Source organism: Crocodylus siamensis, chromosome 3 (assembly GCF_052110815.1).
Source record: "Crocodylus siamensis isolate JL-2025a chromosome 3, ASM5211081v1, whole genome shotgun sequence".
Lineage (NCBI taxonomy): Eukaryota > Metazoa > Chordata > Crocodylia > Crocodylidae > Crocodylus > Crocodylus siamensis.
The window spans coordinates 23820481-23842453 of record NC_143397.1 but is presented as its reverse complement, the minus strand read 5'-3'; the positions used below and the strand labels follow the sequence as shown (position 1 = coordinate 23842453).

The window sequence follows — 21973 nt, the reverse complement described above, 5'->3', positions numbered from 1 at the left end:
CCCCAGGAATGCTCACAGCGGTGGGGAGCTGGCCCCACCCTCTTTGCCCCCCAGACAAGCCTTCTGCAGCCTCATTCAGCTCCCCACCAGGGCCTTGTGGCTGCATATTCGAGCCCAGGGCCCACTCTCTAGGCTGCCTAGCAGTGTGAGGACCTGGTGCGCCCTGCCTGACTGCCAGCCCCATGCAGGCTGGAACTCTGCCAGACTGCAGAGAGCTCTTTGCAAAAGCACAATGCAGATTTCTTTGTTTAAAATGAAAAAAATCCACATTTTCCTCTGGTAAAAGGGGAAATCCTTATTTTTCTCCACTTTCCCATGGGGAATGGAAAACCTGGATCCCTGATCATTACTGCTTACTGTCAGGAAAGTGGGCTGTATGGATAATGACTGTGAATACTTATAGCTCTGTCTTCATGGGCAGAGCTATACTGGTCTGCTCAAGTACAAATTTCACCATGATGGGCTACTCAAAAAAGTTTAGCATCACATTTTCACTCAACTCGAGTTCAAATGCTCACATTGAGTTTTTTTGCACTGTCCAAGAGACATGTTTGGATAGTGGACAAACCTGAAAGCCTAGGCCACAATTTTAAGAAAATCAAATAATCAAGAGCAAAAATTTAAGAATACAAATATATGTAGCTGAATGAAGATGGTTACTTTTGATTGTTATGACTAACTAATAGTTTTGCAAATTCAGTTTTTAGAGATGTATTCATCCATAGAACTAATGTTTTAGCAGCTATAATTTGTTAATTATCTGCAGGAGCAGAGATTTCTGGGCCACATCTTTTGCCTGTGAGAGCACTAAATGAAGTATTCATTGGAGAATCTCTATCATCCAGGTATGTTGAATTTGTGCATGATTAAGCTACACAGACTGGCACTTAAAAAAAAAATAAAAAAAAATTAAGCTATATTTTTTTTGAAGATTTCACAAGTAATCAGTATTGATATGCTTTTGCTGTCACATTTCTCTTTAGTCCATGAATATTTAATAGTGATCAGGTTTCTCGTGTACCAAGTATGTATTTACCAAGATCTGATCAGACAGATAGTTGAGTGACATGAATTTAATCTTGATTTCTTCTATTTCTCTGGCTGTTCTTTTGGCATCTGTTCTTCTCCCTGTGCCTGAGGGGTGCACACAGGACTTCATCCTCTATCCCTCCCTAGCTTTACACCCTTGCGTTGGGTGGTGTAATAGACTTACATGGCTTGAGCTCTGTTTATGCTGGCTTGCTGATCTACCTGTCTGTTCCTAACATGTGTCCAGTCCTACATTGCCTTCTGAATGTCTTGCCATAAGTTTGAGATGGCCAAAACTGAACTCCTGATGATTTATCTTTCTTTCCTCTGTTTCCGTCAGAAATGGTCTCCCCTGTCTGTTAGAGAATGTCTAACACTTTATTCTCCTTCATTTACGTAACCCATCTATATCAAATCTTGGAACTACTTTTCCTGCGATACCACTGAGGCGATCCTTTTTGTACTCCTAAACATCGGTCTGTGATACCAATCAACTTATCATGGCAAGGCTGGGTGATATGGGCAAAATTGTGTGCGTGCTTGCGGGGGTGCAATTAAAACATAATCATGAATCGGAACCTGGCCAGTTACCACTTTTATTTGTATGTTATGTCCCATTCCCCTTACTTCCTCTCTCTGTTTTTACCTTTAGAGTGTAACTTCTTCTTGTGTTTGTACAGTGCCTGGGACATTGTGGGTGCTGCTGGAAACATATAAATGTTCCATGAGTGCTTAATCTTCCATCTGGACTGCAACCTCAGACTGGCAGAAGGAACTAGTCTCAAAGCATGATGTACCTTTTTGCTTTCTACAAGTTCAGGCATACTTCTACCCAAGATGCTAAGTTTCCCTGTCGCATTCTCTGTTCAGTCTTGAAACATACAGTCACTCATGGGCATATGCCAATACTCCTCCATCTTCTCCAGTTACTTTTGAGCATTGGATGCATATATTCTAGCATTATGCTCTTTTGTTCCATTTTATTCCACAAGCACTGTTAGACACTACCTTTAGGAACATGTCCTGGAACAAGGATTCTTATAGCAAAGAATGAGTGAGTTGACAGTCTTCTGTATAATAAACTGTGACGCTGTTATCAGTTATACTGATATGTATGCAGTGCTTTGAAATCTAAATTACTGATAGTAGAGGGACAGGTATTTTATAACCTCTGAGAGAAAAATATATGAGTGCTTGTTTAATGTTTGGCCCAGGAGAAGGAGAATCTAGTAGGCAGAACCCTTAGAGATCCCATCAGGATCTTTTTCAGTGGGTCAGTAAAGAAAACGAGTAAGGGTATGAGAATAGCTGTTTCTATCACAGACTTGTTCCCAGAGGGTGCAAGTCCTATTGCTTTGACAGATCGGTCCATTTTATTTATGCCCTGTTTCACATGTTTTCAGTTAGTTCCGTTCTTTTGTGTTGAGCTCTTTTAAAAATCGGCCCATACGGAGCTCTAGGTTCAAACACAGAAAGTAAATCATTAAGACCAGTGTCCAAGAGAACTATTCCTCCCAATCTATTCAGACCAACTTCATCACTTTTAAAGCAGCCTGTTCAGTCAACACTTCTAAGAATAATGCATGTTCTGGTGCAAAATGCATCATCTGGAACTCAGACTTTGCAACCAGTACTACTTCATTTCAGAAATTCTAGCCTATATATGTTTCGTGGAAGTTTGAGCCTTGGAAATAGTTTCCTGGACATAAAATAGACAAAAGGATATACCAAGGTATGAATAAAATTGCACTGAAACCTGGCCCCTTACCAAGATTTACACCTAAGAAGAGAGTACCACATTCACTGTTTAGGAGGAACTTGTATTGATGAGCAAACCCTGCTAATCACAATTCAGCCAAGCTATTTGTGAAGAAACCAGCTGGATTTGTAGCTGTTGAAGTAATCAAGATTTCAACTTGAAGCACTGCTATTACTTACTGATAAAGAAATGCCCACCACCTAATGTTTCCTGATGCAATTTTATGAGCCCAATAAACAACATAAGTACAGTTTATGCCATTATTCAACAGCGATGCAAAGCAGGTAATACATACATATATAATTCCATTTCTGAAAATGCAGCCAACTCTGCTCTGCTCAGAATTGTCACCGTATATGAACTACAAAGTCCCTTGCACAGAATACAATATAAAAGGCATCAGCAGAAAAGCTGTCATGTTGAAATGAGGAAAAATCCTAAGTTAAAACACCAGATGGAAACCGTTGTAGTTGAACCTCGAATTCAAACTCAACATTGTGTGAACTGGACAATTCTGTCACTCTTTTAGAAGAGTTTACTCTGATTTCTAACAGTTAAAACGTAATGTTGAAAGTATTTTTATTCTAACAATGTAGATTGCTCTCTCGTGGCAATTTCTTTTGCACAAATCCAGTATAGCCACAATCTCTTAACATGCCTACAGATCAGAAATATACCGTACAAAAATCTGTAGTGAAGTTATCCATATTTGAATTTGGCCCTTCTAAATTTTTACATGCCTGATAAGGCTGTGTGTTCTGTCTTATTCAGGGTGAACTATAAGTCCTGCAAACCCAGTTTTAAATTCTCGCTTCATAGGGCCTCCTACTATGAGATATCTGTTGATGATGGTCCATGGGAAAAACAGAAGAGTTCAGGGCTCAATGTCTGCACTGGAACTGGATCAAAAGCTTGGTAAGTTTTTGATAATGAAGTAGGGATTTTGAAACACATGATCTGAAGTTCTAAAAACTATTCTTCTTTGTATTTGATTGATGCAGCTAATAATCCAGCTTCTTTTGGGTTGTTTGTGAATTGCCAAAGCATGAGCCTTCTCTCTGAGCAATAGCTGATGATGAATTTTTAAAAAATCTGCATGTCCAATGTATGCTCAAGGACCTTGCCTCATACTATTGCCTGTCTCCCCTCTTTGCTCTTCCCAATTAAAAAGGCATCATCTTTTTTGGCATAGGACTCCCATTTAAAATTAATAAGATTTGTGTGCGCACAATTTACTCTGGTTTAATATACTGTATGAGTTTTAATATAATTTAAAACCAGAGCAACTTCTGCATGAAGGCAGAACTAAGTATAACTTGTATTTTCCTAAAGTCTTAAAGAACTACATGGACTATGTCTGAGCACCTTGTATTTAGACAAGCTGCTCTGTTTTTTTTGATAGTGTGTCTAACAAGGCTTTAAATTCTGTGACAAACTCAGATGAACTTAAGAGTTTGCTGAAATATATAAATGAAAGTTTAGGTATGTTCTAATAAGTTCAATTTATATTACTTATGTTTTAGTCTTTTATTTTGCTGCAGAAATTAGTATTAAAACTGATTAACTTTACTATAGAAGCTATTGGGGATGAAACCAGAGGATTGGTAACTTAAAAGGGGAACTGTTGTGGTGAAGTAGTCACTTAACAATGATTGTAGTAAACTTAAAAACCCATTTAAGATTAATGGGGCAGGTCATATAAGGGTTTCTGCATATTGTGTGGGGGGTGGAATACTGCGCAGGTTTGTACTACCTCATATTTTAGTGGACACGTTTTACGATACTTAACATTATCAGCATTATAAGTGCAATTCTGACTTGAGAAAAAATATGAGCCTGAGAAACTGAGTAGGATATTTGGGTACCCAAGGAATTTTAAAGCTATTCAAGTATTAGAGTGGCCTTGAATTTATAAAGTCTGTTTGCACTGTCAGAATAGTGTAAAGAAGTCTTCTTTTTTAGGTGACTGTTGGGTCCAATAAGTAACTGTAAGAGAGGAAATGGAGGGGGAAAGCACAGCAGAGATAAAGGTCCAATTTGTGCATAACTTGCAGGTATAGAAATGAATTTTCATTTGGACTTCATAATAATTAGGATCAGCGCTTGCGAGGTGGGTCTGCATGTGGTAACAAAGGCAGAATCAAGACCATCTGGGTGACTTCACTTCAGTTGTGGATTATTAGGCTTTTCAAATGAGGTGATTTTTTTTTTTTTTTTTTTTTTTTTTTTCAATCCCAAAGTAGTTTTACACACTTGCTTTAAGGCATTTTCTGGGAAGGTTAACTTGTACCCTCAGCCTTGATTCCATTTTTTTTTTCTTTGTATCTATGCAAAAAGTTTTTTCTTGGGATGTTTAGTTTATCATACAGTATTCTCACTTCTCTTTAGGTCCTATAATATTAACAAGGTAGCAAACCAAGCTGTTGAAGAGATCCTTAAAATTGGTGAGTGGGCAGTATGATATAGCATTACAGGCTAGTTTTATCTGAAGATATTTGTGTCTAACTGGGAACTCTTTCTCTGGTTCAACAGTTAAAAAACATGGGAGTTTGAATCTTCCATTGAACAGGGAATTCATACAAAAAGGTGAGTGAAAAGAGATTTTTCTAGTAGTCTTATAACAACGTGAATAATATGAATTGGTTGTAATCTGATACTCTGTACTTTTATGTTTCATAGTAGTGCAGAGGAGTGTTCTTTTCCTGAAGAACACTGGCTAAGCCCATTTTAATTAAATACACTGTTTTGGATAATCTGAAATCCAGGACTTGTTATCCTTTGGGTAGGATAGGCATAGGCATTTCAGAGCTTTACAATTTAGAGCTAATACAGTAGAACCTGGTAGGGCTGTGTGAAGCTTCAGTTGCTAATTTGATTCAGCTCGATTCAGTGGCCTAATCTCTGAATTGGGAGACCCATTAATGTCTCCGAATCAAATCAGAAGCCTTCAATTCAGTTCAGAGAGATTCAGCGTTTTGGACATAGACGCAGCTTTAAATGTCTTTTCTACATACCTCAAGATACCAGGTGGCTCGTGAATGCTGAGAGGGTAGGGCGGATGGAGCGTTCCACGGGTTTGGCGACTGGTGCTTCCCGGGTCTGGGGTGGCACCCAGGGTCTCCCCACAGCTGATCACCTAGCCAGCAGGGCACAGGGGGAATGCTTCTGGTCCTCTTCCAGGTCCACCACCGAGCATGCGGAGGGCTCCCCCACACTCCTGTAGGACACTCCATCCGCCCCATTATCTCAGTGTTCACAAGCTCACCTGGTACCTTAAGGTAGGTAGAAAAAAAACATTTAAAGCTGTCTATGATTGAATCACTGATTCTCCAAATCAGCATCAAATCCTGAGATTCAGATTCAGCTGAATCAAATTAGGACCCCAATTCAAATCAGCAAACTGAATAACTGTCCCCCAAATCAGGCTGAATCTAAATCTAATATGTCCCACTTCACACACCCCTAGAACCTGGCTCAGGTTTTTCACAGCCTGGTTAGTTCTCAGCAGGTTGCTCAGTTGTTTCCTGCAGCTATTATTTTAGAGCGTGCCGTGCAAGTTGCACCAATGGGGACTGCAGTAATGCGAGTCGCAGGCTGCAGCATGCCCCTCTCCTCCAGGCATTTCAAGTATGGCCCCCACCCTCACCCCACGCACACGTATATAGGGCACCATGCCATGTTTGACCTGGCACCATGGGCTGTCCCACTCTACTTCTTAGGATGGGAGTAGGAGGCAAAAGCTGATGGTGGTGTAGGGAGCCTAGAGACCCCAGCTGCAGCAGCAGCCAGAGGTAATAAGGAGGCAGCAGATGGGTAGGAGCCTGGGGCTGCACATAAAATCTTTGTGGGCTGTGTGCAGCCCCTGAGCTACTAGTTGGACAGCCTTGCTTTAGAGGGTACTTCTCCACTCTGCTGTAGACCAGTAACAAATCTGATCAAAGAAGTGGCATTCTTTGAATAAAAGCTGCAGTGATCCTACACCACTCTGTATTGCTTGTCTGATTTATAGGCCCTTCTCTGCACAGGGGAATTGGGAACCTAACCCTGAAAACCGCTGGGTTCTGCTCTACTTTGAAAATTAATCTTAAGTTGAGAGTTAGTCAGTGACTAGTCAGGGAAATGTCTCTCTTCATGTAAAGTTGAAAATGTTATTTGAACTGGACTCTTTTAACTAGCTTAAATATCAGGTATCTAAATGTAAGCTTTAGATAGTTTATACATTTCCCAAGCAGAGGGACAGTATCTCTTCAAGAATGACTAACTGCTCTGGAGAAAATGATGGTTCAATTTCTGTATTTACAGTAACAAATGAATATAATGAGTCCCTGCTCTATAGTCCAGAAGAACCAAAGATGTTTTTCAGTATTCGAGAACCTATTGTAAACCGGGTTTTCTCAAGCAGTCGGCAGCGTGGCTTCTCTTCAAAGTAAGTATTGGTTACAGTTATTTTACTCAAATATTCAGGGACAGAGAAAGAGAACAGATATGCTTAAATCCTCTCCTGCAGGCCAGATCCAGCCCACAGACCCATGTCATCCAGCCCACCAGGCTCCCCATGGGTCCAGAAATTTGTCAGTGGGAGAAGAGTGGCACCACTCCCCTACCACTAAATTTCTGGATCCATGGGAAGCCCTGGCCCTTGCATGCTGGATCAGGTGCTTGAACCCAATATACAGGGGTGGTGCCAGGCCCCCAGGATCCAATCTCAGTGTGTTGGGGTAGGAGGAGTTGGTGCCTTCCTCCCCAGGGACTAAACCCAGTGGGACAGGGTGGTGCTGGACCTTGTGGCCCAATCTGGGCTTGATCTGGCTTTGCCTGAACTCATTCGGCCCACAGGGCCGACAGGTTGAACACCTGATAGAGAATAAAATAAATAATCCAAAATTTGATATAAACATGCTTGATATTTGGAAGCAAACTAGAGATAAAATACCTAAATCCCTCAAAACAAAGTGATTGTGAAAATTTCTCACATAAGGCTCTTTGTTCATACATCATGTTGCCCTTTGACAGAATAAATGAGTTCTTTGTATTTTTTTTATGGAGTACATTGAAAATGGTAAGCAAGTGAATATACATGCCTTAAGCAGTTCTTAAGTTAATTAACAAGTCAAACTGTACTAAATTAAAGATTGGACCGCTTTGTTTTTCAAATGGCTGTCAGTTGTGATTTGAATCTATAAATCTATAGGTTCTAATGATTAAATCCTCAAGATAAGAACAAGCAGTTTGAATTGGAATGTGAAGTTGATATCTAAAGGAATCTAGTCTTATAAAATGAAAGAATTCAAGGAGGATCTAAATTCCTTTATCTTAAGAGCCCAACCTGGGTTCTGGTTAATACAGTATATTGAGTTAGCTGATGTGTTTTGCCAGTAGGACCTAATGCTGCTTGCAAATGTTAAGCAAAAAAACCTATGCTTTACCTGAAGAAGCAGCGTGTTACTTCAGCCTAGCTCTGCAGCATCTGTATAACAGATTGAGCACTTCAGCAGGATTTTTTGGCATTTATATGTAATAGCTGATTTAGTCAGCAATTAGATAAAAGCACCAAAAAAGCCACAGTAAAGCAACTGATCTATACAGATGTTGGGCTAACTGGGTCCAACTAATGCACTGTCTCTTCTGGGCATGCACTGGGCTTGGTATAGGGGCATGCAGAGCTAAAAGCAAAGCACATTTTTGTTTTGTTTTTTGTGTTTAATTTCTGCAAGCAGCCTAAATATCCATTCTGGTCTTAGATCTTTGCCCAGAGGAGTTGCCCAATGCAGCTGGTGAAATCCTTTGATTTCACATAAAATACATTTCCAAAGGCTTACAGCAGTCCTACTTCACCACTTCTTCCTCACTATCACAGTTGTTGCAAGCTATCAAGTGACGGTTTTAATGTCACACTGCCTTTTTACTCTTTACATACACTTAACACACATGGTGGGTGATTCAACTATACACAACAGCAGCTTTTGATTAACATCTTGTTTTAACTCAAAAGAATCTAATTCAGTGCTAGGCTAGTATTTGCTTCAGGACATTGGTGTACCAGGTGGTGGTCTCCCACCTCCCCAGACATACTTTTACATATTAATGAAAAATTAGAAGAAAAAAAGGTGGCTTCCTTTCCAAAAACTTAGGCTTTGGGGTAAGACATTACTCTTTGTAATTTCTTGGGATCTCTAACTCATGTAGTTGTTTTATCTGGAGCCAGATGGCAGAGGTTTGGTTGATGGGAGCAACTCATGTCTTTGCTGGTTGCATTGTGCTGATGCTGACCTATACTTGAGGTCTCAGTGTCTTTAGCTCTTTCTCCTTAGCCTGTCAGGGGAAAAGAGGGACATATACAGTAAGCTGTTGTTAATAGAATAGGAGAAAAATGGGGTGGGGGTGGTATTGGGGTTTTTCTTTTGTTTTTTTTTCCTGCAGCCTTTTCTTTTTACCTGGGTCGCCTTTCATCTTGTTCTGGGACCAGTTTTCTCACAGGGATTATCTTTATGCCTTAGGTCACAGTGGGAAGGTTCATTGCTGAATGACCCTTCCTCTTGCAAAACCAGCATGATTAACTGAAGGTCAGGTGATCTTCCAAAATACCAAAAACAACCTATCTGATGGGTATTTATACCTGGAAGATTGTCAACTGTCTGGCTGAGGTAATGGGCACCAGATCCACAATTGTCAAAATCATATCTAATGACCTTGACAACCATCCTGGTTAATGAGCAAGTCAGAGTTGTTAGATGTATCCTGTAGCTCCAAGAAAGTTGTTTCAAATTGGAAGAAAGTGAGGAATGGCTTGCTTCAGCCAGGTCCTCCTTCCCAAAGTCTGAGGTGGAGGAAACCCTATGATTGCTGAAGTGTACAGAAGTTCAGACAGGTAAAAAAGCTTGCCTTTTTTTCCCCCTCCAGAGCAACTTATGAATGTTGTTTGTGGAAATGAATGCTTTTGACGGGGAGGAAATGGGTTTTGAAATGTGCTGACAAGGACTCTTGCATTATCTGCTGGACAGAAAAGATAAGCATAAAGAGGATATGTCAAGGACAAGTAGACCCTAGACATAAGTAGACAGAAATTTATGTACTTTGGTCACATCAGGCATAGAAATGGAAATACTCTCAGGGCTAATTTATGGAAGGAAGTAATCCAGTGAGGTGATATATGTGGTATGCAGATCACTGAGCAGTTGGCTGCTGATCATACAAACTAGCAAATGACTTAGAAGGTTTCTGAAAATGCTCTTGTCATGTCACCAATACTCAGACATGAATAAGTGATTTTACTTAATTGGCACATTCTTCCCATGCATACATATCTTTCATGACAATTACTTCAGTGTTCTCAGAATTTTTAAATACTGTGGACCTTCTAGTGTCAAAAAATGCAGAATTAATACGAATTCATAACTTGTTTCCATGACTCCTGAGCAAAAAAATCACAAGGTGCTTTTATATTTTATTCTACTCAGAATTAAATAATTAGGTTTCTGAAACTCAGCTCCTGACAATGTCCATTTGACATCAACAACGCAGTCTCCTTTCTCTTACCAGTGACTCTCAGACTAAAGCTGTTCGGGACCTTATTACACCTTATGTTGTAAGCTGAACAAATGTTAGCTGGCTTAGTGTTGACTTAATGGAATAGTCATACCTTAAGGCAAAAAAAAATCTCTGACTGTCCTGCATCCTCACAGCTGTGACTTGTACTAGAGGCTTAGTGAGTAGGGGCAGGACTGCCTCGCTGCTCCTGCCAGTAAGAGCAAGTGCCCGGGAAGCAGCAGGAGACGCCGTGACCCTGACCAGCTTGTTGCTTCCACTTGGCAGAGCAAGCAAGTGCTGCAGCGCCATCCAGTCAGAGCAGCAAGCCAGTCTGGGCACTGCCAAGTGGGAACAGTGAGCACTACTGTTCTGGGGCTGTTTTTAGACTTTTTCATCAAGGAGAAGTAGTTGATGTTTGTGTACTCTTATTTTTTCTCCTCCCCACACCCCATATTCCCAGCCACATTTTTATCAAGCAAGAAACTGATTTGGTCTAAGTATTACTTAAAGAAGATTAATCTTGATCTTTTTGGTTAGAATAGAGGGCAGTACTATGACTTTTTGTTGTTGGGTTTTTTGGGAGGGGTGGGGGTTGGCTTTTCATGGGGGGTGGATTCCTCCCTGTCTTCTCTGTTCCCAGTTTAGAGGGTTTTTTTGTCTCTGGGAGATGCATTATCGTTGTAAAAACAAACATTGCTTTCTCCAGGTTTTTTTATTAACGGCAAAGAATGGAAATAGAATATAGTTTTATTGATTGAAAAGCTGGTCTGGTCCCCCTTCCTTCTGTGATGCTGAGCTGCTGCTGTGTCTTGGAGCCAGCAGAGCAGGCCAGGGGGCCAGCAGGTCAGGCTCTCCAGCAGGGGCCCAGGGCTCACACCACCATTTTGCCCATTGATGAAGAGCCCAGGGAGGGGAATGGTCTGAACCCAGGGCTGCAGTGCTTCCTGCTCCCACCTGGCAGAGCCCAGTCCAGCTTGCTGCTCTTGCCAAGCAGAATGAGCCAGCTCCAAGGTTGCGGCATATGCTGCTCCCACCAGGCAGAACCTGTACTGACTTGCTGCTCCTGCCAGGCAGAGCGAGTGAGCTCCGTGGCTGCAGCACTTGCTCCTCTGGCAGGAGCAGCGAGCTGGTCTGAGCGATGGTGTGAGGCACCGTTGGGTGCTGTGGGGCTGCAGCCCTCACTCTGCTCAGCCCTGCTACACCCCAGCATCCCTGATTGCTCTGTCTCAGGAGGGGTGATTTGCATCCTGGGATGCTGGAAGACTAACTTGAGTGGAATAGCTGTAGGGAGTGGCCATACCTTAATGGAATAGGAGCAAAATTAGGCAGATTAGAGATAATTAGTGCTTTAAGCCACTTGAGTGTTAACATGCAGCCAATCCAGGGGTTAAGAACTCCAGAAGCTGCCTAAAATGATTGTGTAACAAGGCCTTAAGTTACAAGTGGCTCTTCTTCTCATCCCCTGTGGTGCCCTGCAGATACCAATTCTTCTGCATATGTTCCATTGTATACAATACATCCATAAAGCTATACAAGACTACAGGGTTTTGGAAACGTGTTATATATGCAAGAGTGTTTTTGGTTTTCTGTTTTTAATTTTGAAATGTAATGTGTAGGCCACAATTCACTTGGGTGTATATATCATTGTGGCATTTGAGTTAACTCTGACTGCTTATGGCTTTTAACTCATTCAGGACCTAGTGTCACCATCATAGAGATTTGCAAAATATATTTGTGTAGAGAAAACAAAGAATTCCACCTTGTTTGAATGGCGGGCCGGGGGACAGGGACACGTAACTAAGGCCCCTGGCAAACATTGCATTTGTGGCATGATTAATGCATTAATCACTCCATAAATTGTAACATGCTATGTGTAGAGTAATTTATGGTGTGATTTAAAATGGCAAACCAGCCACAAAGATATTCTGCATTTAATGCGTCTTTAATCGTGTTTTATTTTGAATGTATGGCATGAACATGCTGGGCAAGGAGCCTCAGGTTGCTCCCCAATCTAGGCTCCCAACACTTTTATGTGCAGCCTCCAGGGCCAGATGAATTTGATACTCCTGCTGTATAGCATGGTAGGATGCTGATTTTTTTTTTTTTTTTTTTTGTGGGATCCCAAACGAGATCTCTTATCATGCAATTAAGTTTTAATAGCCATGTGATGGTGCACTTCTAGAGGATGACCATGACACCCCCTGGAAGCTAAACTGATCTCACCCTGTTTGCCCAGTCTCCCAAGGCTCCCACCTTTTTCCTCACCTACTATGCTTCTTTAGATGTCCCATGTATATTTGGAAGGCTGCCCTTGGAGACTCAGAATGAGCCCTGGGTGCTCTTCTCTGCCCTCAGTCACTTATTCCTAATCCCTGTCTTTCTCTCCGTTGTGGCCCAAAGGCCTTACTAAAGTCCACAAATTTCCTAAGGGGCCTTAATTAGTAATCAGTGGTTTGATGTCTGGTTGGCAGCCTGTATCAAATGGAGTGCCCCAGGGGTTGGTCTTGGGGCTGGTTTTGTTCAATGTCTTCATCAACAGTCTGGAAGATGAGATGGAGTGCATGCTCAGCAAGCTTACGGATGACACCAAGCTGGGGGAAGTAGCCCTATCCTCCAGTGCATCTGCTAGGATTCAGAGAGACCTTGACAAACTGGAGGATTGGGCCAAAGGAAATCTTATGAGGTTCAACAAGGACAAGTTGCAAGTCCTGCACTTAGAACAGAACAATCCCAGGCACCAGTACAGGCTGGGGGCTAACTCGCTGGGCAGCAGATCTGTGGAAAAAGACCTGGAAATTACAGTGGACAGTAAGCTGAATATGAGCCAACAGTGTGCACTAGTTGTGAAGAAGACTAACAGCAAGCTGGGCTGCATTGGTAGGTGTGTTGTCAGCAGATCCAGGGACGTGATTATCCCCCTCTATTCAGCACTGGTGAGGCTACATTTGGAGTAGCGTTCAATTTTTGCCTCCCTGCTTCAGAAAGGATGTGGATAATTTGCCCAGCAGAAGGCAAATAATGGTGAGGGGGTTGGGGGACATGACTTCTGAGGAGAGACTGAAGGAACTGGGCTTATTTAATCTAGGCAAGAGAAGACAGAGAGGACTTAATAGCAGCCTTCAGCTACCTTCAGGGGGGTTCCAAAGAGGATGGAGCTGGACAGTTCTCAGTGGTGGCAGGTGACGGAACAAGGAGCAGTGGTCTCAAGTTGCAGCAAGGGAAGTTTAGGCTAGATATTAGAAAGAGCTTTCTCCCTTGGAGAGTTATAAAACACTGGAACAGTGTACCCAGAGAGGCTGTGGAATCTCCATCCTTAGAGGTTTTTAAGACTTGGGTAGACAAAGCCTTGGCTGCGATGATATATTTGGGGATGGTCCTGCTCTGAGAACTAGATGGCCTGAGGTCTGTCCTAACACCTGTTTTTCTATTCTTCTATAACTGGCCTCCATCTGCTCAGTAGCCATGCCCATGCCTCAGAAGTTTCACTGCGTCATTCTTCACTGGACCCTCTAGTTCTGTATTGGCTTCAGCCCTTCTTGAGCTCTAGCACTTCCTTCCAGGCTTTCACCCTCTTATCCTCTACTTTATTCCTTAGGTGCTCTTCTCTGATCTCTTTCTCAGTCATGATCCTGTTGGCCTTTGGACCTTATCCCATCTCTGGGCCCCTGACCTGACCATGTCTTCAGCTCCTCTCAGGTTCAATCCCCCTAGGCTTTAGCTGTCTGGGCCCCTGGCCCTGTCAGGGCTTCAGCCTCTTCATTTTGCTTGGAAAATGTAATGCCTGTCTTTGAAAGTTTTGTGGATTCTGACCTGGAGTCGCATGTTACACTGATCTGTTATTTTTGTTCATATAAAATGAAAGCCCTGCTAAACAAAAGGCTTGTGCAGATCAAGCTAGTCAGCTTTTAAAAGAGTGTGTTACTGGATGATAATGAAACATGCAAAGTTTTATGCAATATACAGTAGAGCAGTGTTTCAGAGTAATTTTTACTGCATATAGGTGCTCGTGGGTAGGGCTGGATTAAAGCAGTGTTAGGGCTCTGATAATGGAACAGGAGGCCAGCTGTAAACTTGTTTCCTCACTGGTCTTGCCTCCCACATGGAGTGCAAGCAAGAGGGGGGCACCCCAAACAGTGACACAGTGAAATGAGACCAGCGTGGTACAAGTTTGAAGTGTGGTAGCAGGTCTGAGCAATGTTGGGGGGTGTCCATTTTTATCTAAAGCTGCACTGCTCACTCTTAAAAGAACTATTGTTTCAGGCTGTCTGCTGACTCGGGTAGACATCACTGCATGCTGGCCACATTTCAGATTTTTCCTTCAGGACTACCAGGGAGGCTGCCTTTTAAGAAAAGATCAAATTTTGACACAATCTATTTCTATATAGTAAACGACCCATCTTCAATGACTGATAAACTTCACCCAGGTTGTGAAGCATCCTGTCTTAAGAAGCATGGCATGTTTGAGGGTGCTGCAGGTTGGGGCTATAAGATTACCATATAAACATGGCCTATGACTCCAGGATCTCAGACCCTACACCTAGGTCTCTTTAGTCTATGCTTGAATCTTTCCCTGCTCATGGGAGTCCCAGTGTCTGAGAGTGTGGACTCAATCCATTAGGATTGTTTTATGGCCAGAGTGATATCTTTGAAAATAATCTTCAACACCACTCATTTTCTATATGGTCTAAAGGATAAATCCCAACTGTTGGGCTCCTTTAAAAGGTAAGTTAAAAAGAAAAACATGGTAATGGCAATACACTTGTTCAGTACCAGAGGAGCTGCCTCTATAAAAGGGGTAGATGTTTTATATAGCTTAAAATGATGTACTAATTTAACATTGACAATAATCTGTTGCTACATGTATATCTACATTTTTCTAACAAGTAGCCTTGCTTCCATCTAGCCGGAGAATGTTTCATGAAAAACTTATTCATTCTACATTGTGCATGTTTGAAATTACTTGTGCTAATTGATGTCATAAGATTAGGTAGGATTTTGTTAGCTTCATACAAATTACAGGATGCATAAAAGATCTTCCAATAAGCAAGTCGGTATTACAGTAAATGGGCTTCTCTCTAGCTTTGTTTTAGAACTTAGAACTACAGCACTTATCCGATTGGTCAGTAGGCTGCTTGCAAACTTTCTTTTCTAGCAGGTGCATTTGGCAAGGCACTTCAATCCTCCATACTTATTAAGTGGTCTGTTGTTTCAGTTGTATGTTTTCTGGCTATTTTAGAAGCAATTCATTTTGTTTAAATCTAAGCTTTTTGTCTTCTTTGCAGGGTTTGTGTTCGTTCCCGTTGTTGGGATGCATGCATGGTTGTGGACGGAGGAACTTCTTTTGAGTTTAATGATGGGGCAGTAGCCTCAATATTGATAGATACAGAGGATGCGCTGCGCACAGTTTTGCTAGAAGACTGAAGGGACTTAATACTCTCTGAAATGATTCTAAATCGTAAACCCAGAGAAGGGACTCTAACCACAGAGATGGACAGCTCATCAGAAGGCTGCATTATTTTAGGTTTGAAGGTTTGCTTCTCTGGAAGATGGAGTCTTTTGAAAGGAAAAACCTGAAAGTGTTTTTCGTTCTTGGAAAGGGGAAATTCTGGCTAACAGATTTTTAAGCTTTGTTGCATCTCACAGAAGGGAAACGTATCTGAAGTCTTGCATCTAACTTCAATATAAATTAATTTTTTAACCTGTAATACACATGACAGAATACCTTCTTTTTTTTAAATTAGGTAGATGGGTTCAAATTAAATATTAAGTGGTTAACATTAAATATTCAGATGTACAGTTTTTTAAATAGCAGTCTGGCACTGATTCAATGATACTTCTTAATTCTTCGTATGTATTACACTTTTGTAGGAAAAGAAGCTGTCAAGACTTATTGTCTTGATGCAAGGATAAGACTTCGGTAAATAAATCCTAATATTGACCTAACTAAAATGGAGGTATGGGCTTTTTATATGCTTTTCAAGAATTGTACAGCTCCAGTGTGATATGACTTGTGGGAGATCTTTTGGTTCTTTCAGTGATTTTTTTTTTTTTTTTTTTTTTTTTTCCTTCTTCCTACTCTCTGATACTTGCACCTTTTAAGATTTAGAAAATGCATTATCTACAGAGAAACTTTTTTTTTCATTTTTGCAGGATGGCTTTCAAGATCTGTTTGGAAAGGGAGAAATTCACTTGAAACCTTGAGGTTTTGGTTACTTGCTATACATCATTGTACTGCAGATTGCTTTAGCCATAGGAAATTATGCTGTCTCCGTGAATACATTAATTGCCCAGCAAGTGTTCTGTGGATCAGACGGAGAGTAGCATATCTGTCTAGTTAGAGTTAAAACAAGGCTGTATTTGGAGTTAGTAAGTAAAAGGTTTGCTGTTTGGCTACATTTTACATGAAGGTGTAGAAAATGCATCTTTCTGCCAAACGTGGAACATGTTTGTGCTCTACTAGAGGGGGCACAAGGTTAATATTGCATCTATTTTCCAATCTGTACAGTAGAATAAAAATACTTAACGACTCTGTGAAATGTTTTGGTATTCATGAATGAAAAATAATGTAAGTGCTAAATTACTGCCCTGATGCTCATCAGGGAAGGACCAATTTACAGTATATGTATACAACGCTTGTATATGTTTGACTACTGCACACCACTTCATTATCTGCAGAAATATAAAATATACAAAAAACCCCCCATATAAGCAGTTGGATGGCAAAAGAGTAACCCTCTGTTATCATCTGAAGCAACTAAGTCCCACCTTTTTCAAGGTGGTCATAGCTGCTGAAATAGTGTATATATTATATAGCAGAATTTGTCAGAAATGGAGCTTGCTAGAATTGGAACACTTGCATGTGACTTACAGCAAGAAAACATTTGTACTAGAGATCTAAGATTTATAGTGCAGAGCTAGTCAGAAGGTCTAATTGCAGTGCATTCATTGTTTACATACTGAAATGTGAATAACAGCTAATTACCAGGTGGTACGTAGGAAGGTGAATTCCCTTAAGCCTGAAAACTTAAGTGTGAAGAGTTTCAAAATGGCTGCTCAGTTTACATTAGGAAAACAGTGCATGAAATTGGTGAATGAATGGAGTCATTGTAATGAATTCAGCTGTAATTAAAAGTCTGTGCACACCTTGGGTATAATCCCCCCTTTTTAAAAATGTTCTGAAGGTTGAAGTGTTGCATAAAAAATTGGCATTTGAAAGACTGCTGAAGTGCAGCTGGGGAGTGGAATCAAATTAGCCAAATTGGCTTTTCACAAACCATTGAATCCATTGGGATTTGAATGTTACAAAACTAAAGCTTTTCTGCATGTACCATAAATAACCTGCATGGTTTTTGGTTGGTTGTTTTTTTTTTTAAGTAAGGGTTAGTCCATGTTATGGCTCAATTTCTAAAAGATTGCGATTGCAGGAACTAGTGTGTTCCAGCGCTGTCACCAAGTGCCTCTTGACTGTATTTGCACACTACCAGCCAGTACACTGCTTTGGTAAAACATTTTAATGAATAAACACTTACATGATTGACTGTGACTGCACCAACTGATGTCATTTTTAAATGCATTAACCTTGATATAGCCTATTAATGTAAATGCATTTTAAAAAACGTGTTCTTTTTTTGGAATTTAAACAAACTAAGGACCCTCAGATACCAGTAAGATCTTATTAATGTATCCACGAGTTGAACACCAGAGAAACTCCAGCCTGTACACAACTAAAACTGTAAAGTTTCTCCAAACAACTGAGGCTACAAGTATGCTGTAACAGTTTTCCCTCTATTTTTATGTGGGTTTGATTTATGCAAATTTGCCCTTAAGCGATGACCCTTTTGTAACCAAAATTCATTATATGCGAGGTTAATTTATATGCAATCAGCATGGGTCTGGAGCTGCCTGCAGCTGGACAAGAGCAGGCTGGGACCGGCCTAAATCTGCAGTGGCTGCTGGGCCAAGTCTGCTCTTGTCTGGCTGCAGGCAGCTGCCCACCCCTGCTGCAGCCTTGGGAGCAGCAGACACCACCTGTTAGCAGCTGCTGGGCCGTGCCATGCCCCAATCCACCCCAGCATGGCAGAGCCTAGCAGCTGCAAGCAGGTGGTGTCCACTGCTCAGAGAGCTGCAGCAAGGGCTGATGAGATCAGGCTGGTGCTGGCGGCCACTGCAGGCTCAGGTGCTTCCCGCTGCTCTGCCTGTCTCCACCCCTGCCCTGGCTGCAGTGGCCCCAAGAGCTGCTAGCGCCAGCTGTCTGCACCAGTGCATGGTGCAGCCCAGGGGCTACAGGGAGCTGGTATCGGCTGCTCCCGGGACACCTGCAGCAGGATCTAAGGTAAGTGGGGACAGGTAGAGAGCCCTGGGGGTTGGGGCACAGTACAGCCCAGTGTTTACCAACAGCTGGTGCCAGCAGCTCCCGGGGCTAGGGCGAGTGTTGCACCCACACCTCCTGGGGCTCTGCTTGTCCACACCCACCCCAGCTGGCTCCAGGAGCAGCCAACAGCAGAACTTATCTCTATTTCTTACATTATAAAGTAGGTTCGCTTTATGCAAATTTGATTTATGCAGCATTCTCCAGGAATGCATGTACTGCATAAATCAAGGGGAACCTGTATTAAGAAAGGAGATAGATTAAACCAGATGGAACACTGCTTTGAGTTTGTCAGACCTTTTTCAAAATGTCATGGGTGAAAAGCAGTAGCTTCCAAATTATATGGACCCAAATCATGGTCTAGCCTTTAGCTTTTGGTATGATGTAGCATTTGGATTCCTTGCAAATTCTATGATAAAGTGCCCCTCTCTCCCACAGCCCCTGCTCCCCTAGCTGTGAAGGAGAGACCCCTGTCTGCCAGGGCTACGGACCCAGGAGCCACACTCTCAGGGCAAGAGGGACCTGTGCCCCCCAGATCTGTGCATGGGTCAGGCATGGACTCCTGCTCTGCTTCCCTCCCCCAGGGCCTCCACAGCCCAGTGAGTGCCACCTGGCATGGCAGGGAAGAGCAAAGTAACATGGAGAAGCTGCTTGCTGCTTTGAGCTCCCTGCTGCCCTGGAGATGCACCCCCCTTGCATGTGCCACTGCCGGCTGCAGCTCTGAGCACAGGAGGCGTGTCACCAAAGCAGTGCAGAGCTCACAGGGGAAAGCAGCTTCTCTGCTGTGCTGGCATCCTGCTTCCCTCCCCCAGGCTCTCTTTAGCCTAGTGGTCATGACTTGGTGCAGCAGGAAGCAGAGGAGCTGTGCAGAAAACCTGCTCGTTACTGCAAGCTCTGCACTGCTTCTCTCCTCCAGGGCCTCTGCAGCCCAGTGGGCACAACCTGGTGTGGCAGGGAACATTGGAGCTGTGCAGAGAAACTGCTTGCCTCTACAAGCTCTGTGCTGCTGTGGCAACACGCCCCTGTACATGGAACTGCAGAGAGGGTAGCAGCATGGGGTTGTGTCCCTCCAAGCAGCAGCATGCGCAAAGGCTGCGTCATGGGGCAGCAGGGAATGAGCAGCTCCTCTGCGCAGCTGCAGTGCTCCCTGCCAGGCTGAGTCATGCCTGCCCAGTTCTGGAGCCCCCCGGGGGAGGGAAGCAGGATGGGAGCCCGTACCTGCAGCCTGTGCCTGCCCCATGCACACATTTTGGGGCACGGGTCCCTCTTGCCCTGGGAGTGTGTGTGTGGCAGCGAAGAGCCAGCCCTCTCCCTCCTCCCCTGGACAAGCTACTGCAGCTGTGCATTGTGGCCCCAAGCCCTGCCCAGCTCCTCCCTAAAGGCGCCTCAATCCTCCTGTCCTCCCCCACTCCCACTTACCTGCTGGATCTGCTCTGCAGGATGCCTCGGGCCATGTGCATGTCCATGTTGGCTTAAGAATAAAGATAATCAACAGATTGTCTAATTTAAACTGGGAAATCAATGCCATTCCATAATCGGGAAGCTCTTACTTGTTTTATAGGTGCCAGAGGCACCTTCTTATTTCCTATGTTAAACTTGTCAGTCAAACTTCCAAGCAGACTGGAGCAAAGGTTCAGATACCAGCATTGCAACTTGTGCATTAACATGCTGGAAAGGTTCAGACTGTATTATAGCTTCACTCTTACGGCCCTATTCATTTTGCATCCTGTTAGCTGAAGTAGAATATCATTAGGTTAGTGCAAAGAGCTACCCATTGGCTATACAGCATGCTGTTGGGAACACTTTTAATAGGCCCACCCTCTTCCCTGCACTAGACTGACATCCTTGCATGATGGTTGTATGCATGCAGATTAGAACCAGAGGGAATTATTGTAAGCTTTAATTCATTTAATACATAATGTTGCACAATTTAATTCCTGACCACTAATGCTAATGCTACCCTTTTAAAGAGTTTGATGTTGGTAAGCTGGCTAGCATTCAATTCAGGTAAGCAATTTTTCTAAAAGTCAGAGTAATTTTCTTCCTTCCGTGAGTAGTAATGGTCAGCAACTAGTGTTTGACAGGCCATTCATAATCAAGACTGGAAGGGACCAGAGTCTGGTCAGAGCAGCAGTGCAGAGGCCAAATGCTGTAGTTCAGTCCAAGGCCATCTGTCAGGAAGATGTCCTCTCGGTGTACAGACAAAAAGAGTACTTGTTCCTTTCATAGCTCACTTCTGATGGAGGATCTACTTTCTTTGCTACAACTGTCTCTAGCCACCTTTCCTCAATGCAATGCCTTTGTCTTATCTGATACGTGACACCTCTAATTACAAGTTTCTAAACTGCATAATAAACATTTGTACAAGTAGTAAAACATGTCCAAAGCAATTTCTTTCTAATTTTCCTCCCCTACTTTTTCCATCCCAGTTGGCAACTTTGATACTTGCCTATGCCAGCCAGTTCTCTTGACTCCTTCCATCTAGGTTTTTGCCAATTCCTGTTGCTTTTTCCCTTTGTAATCTTACTAAAACAACTGTTGCAGTTGCAACCATGGCTACTATTTCCATCTCCTTCCTGTGCTGTCCTTTCAGTCTATTATACCTAAATCTCTGACTTCTCTTATGTTCCAGCCTCCATCTTCCTCTGGCAGTTCTTTTTATGTACAAGTTTGACATTTTGAGTGGGAAACAATATAGTTGGTAAAATAAAAGCATTGGGTTTTCTCCCCCACACAAGCTGACCTCACTACAATATACTAGGCACTAGGGCTGTGTGAAATTTTGCCGGCTGTTTTTGTTTTGATGCAGTTTTGACACATTTCAAGCTTGAAACAGTGAAATTGAAACCAAAGGCTTTGAAACAGCCTCAAAACAAAACAAGGGCAGTCAAAATGTTTTGAAACATTTCAAGTTTTGAAGCTGGGCTTGCTTGCAGCTAAGGAGAAACGAAGGAGAGGGAGGGCAAAGGACTGCTGTCATACTGACAGCATAGCTGGCCAGTGACTCATCCGTCCCTGAGGTCCTTTCCAATCCCAGTGCTCTGGGAGAGGGATGGAAAAACAGCATAAAAAGCATTGTTTGAACTAAGCTTTTTCTGTGCCAGTACACTTAAAAATGACACAAATTTTGCTCTGGACAGTTTGAGGTTCAGTTTCCCAGAAACCCCTGTACCTATGTCCTTGAAACCTGGCAGGCTTCACGGCCTCAACAAGGGCTACCATCCCTGCAAGTTTCATCTGAATTGGGCAAGAAATGACAAAGCTATAGGCAGTTTCATGCTTCCCTATTA

At 42.6% G+C, this 21973-nt stretch overlaps 1 protein-coding gene across 1 annotated transcript in view; it reads left to right on the top strand.

Moving 5' to 3' along the window:
- Window positions 1–17858, top strand: part of NADK2 (NAD kinase 2, mitochondrial) — a 59140-nt gene extending 41282 nt beyond the window's left edge. The window contains exons 7-12 of the mRNA XM_090037222.1: window positions 767–845; window positions 3560–3703; window positions 5177–5232; window positions 5321–5374; window positions 7091–7214; window positions 15598–17858. Coding sequence (XP_089893348.1) covers window positions 767–845; window positions 3560–3703; window positions 5177–5232; window positions 5321–5374; window positions 7091–7214; window positions 15598–15736 — 596 coding nt within the window. The 3' untranslated portion in view covers window positions 15737–17858. The remainder of the gene's footprint in view (window positions 1–766; window positions 846–3559; window positions 3704–5176; window positions 5233–5320; window positions 5375–7090; window positions 7215–15597) is intronic.
- The last annotated feature ends 4115 nt before the right edge of the window (window positions 17859–21973 follow it).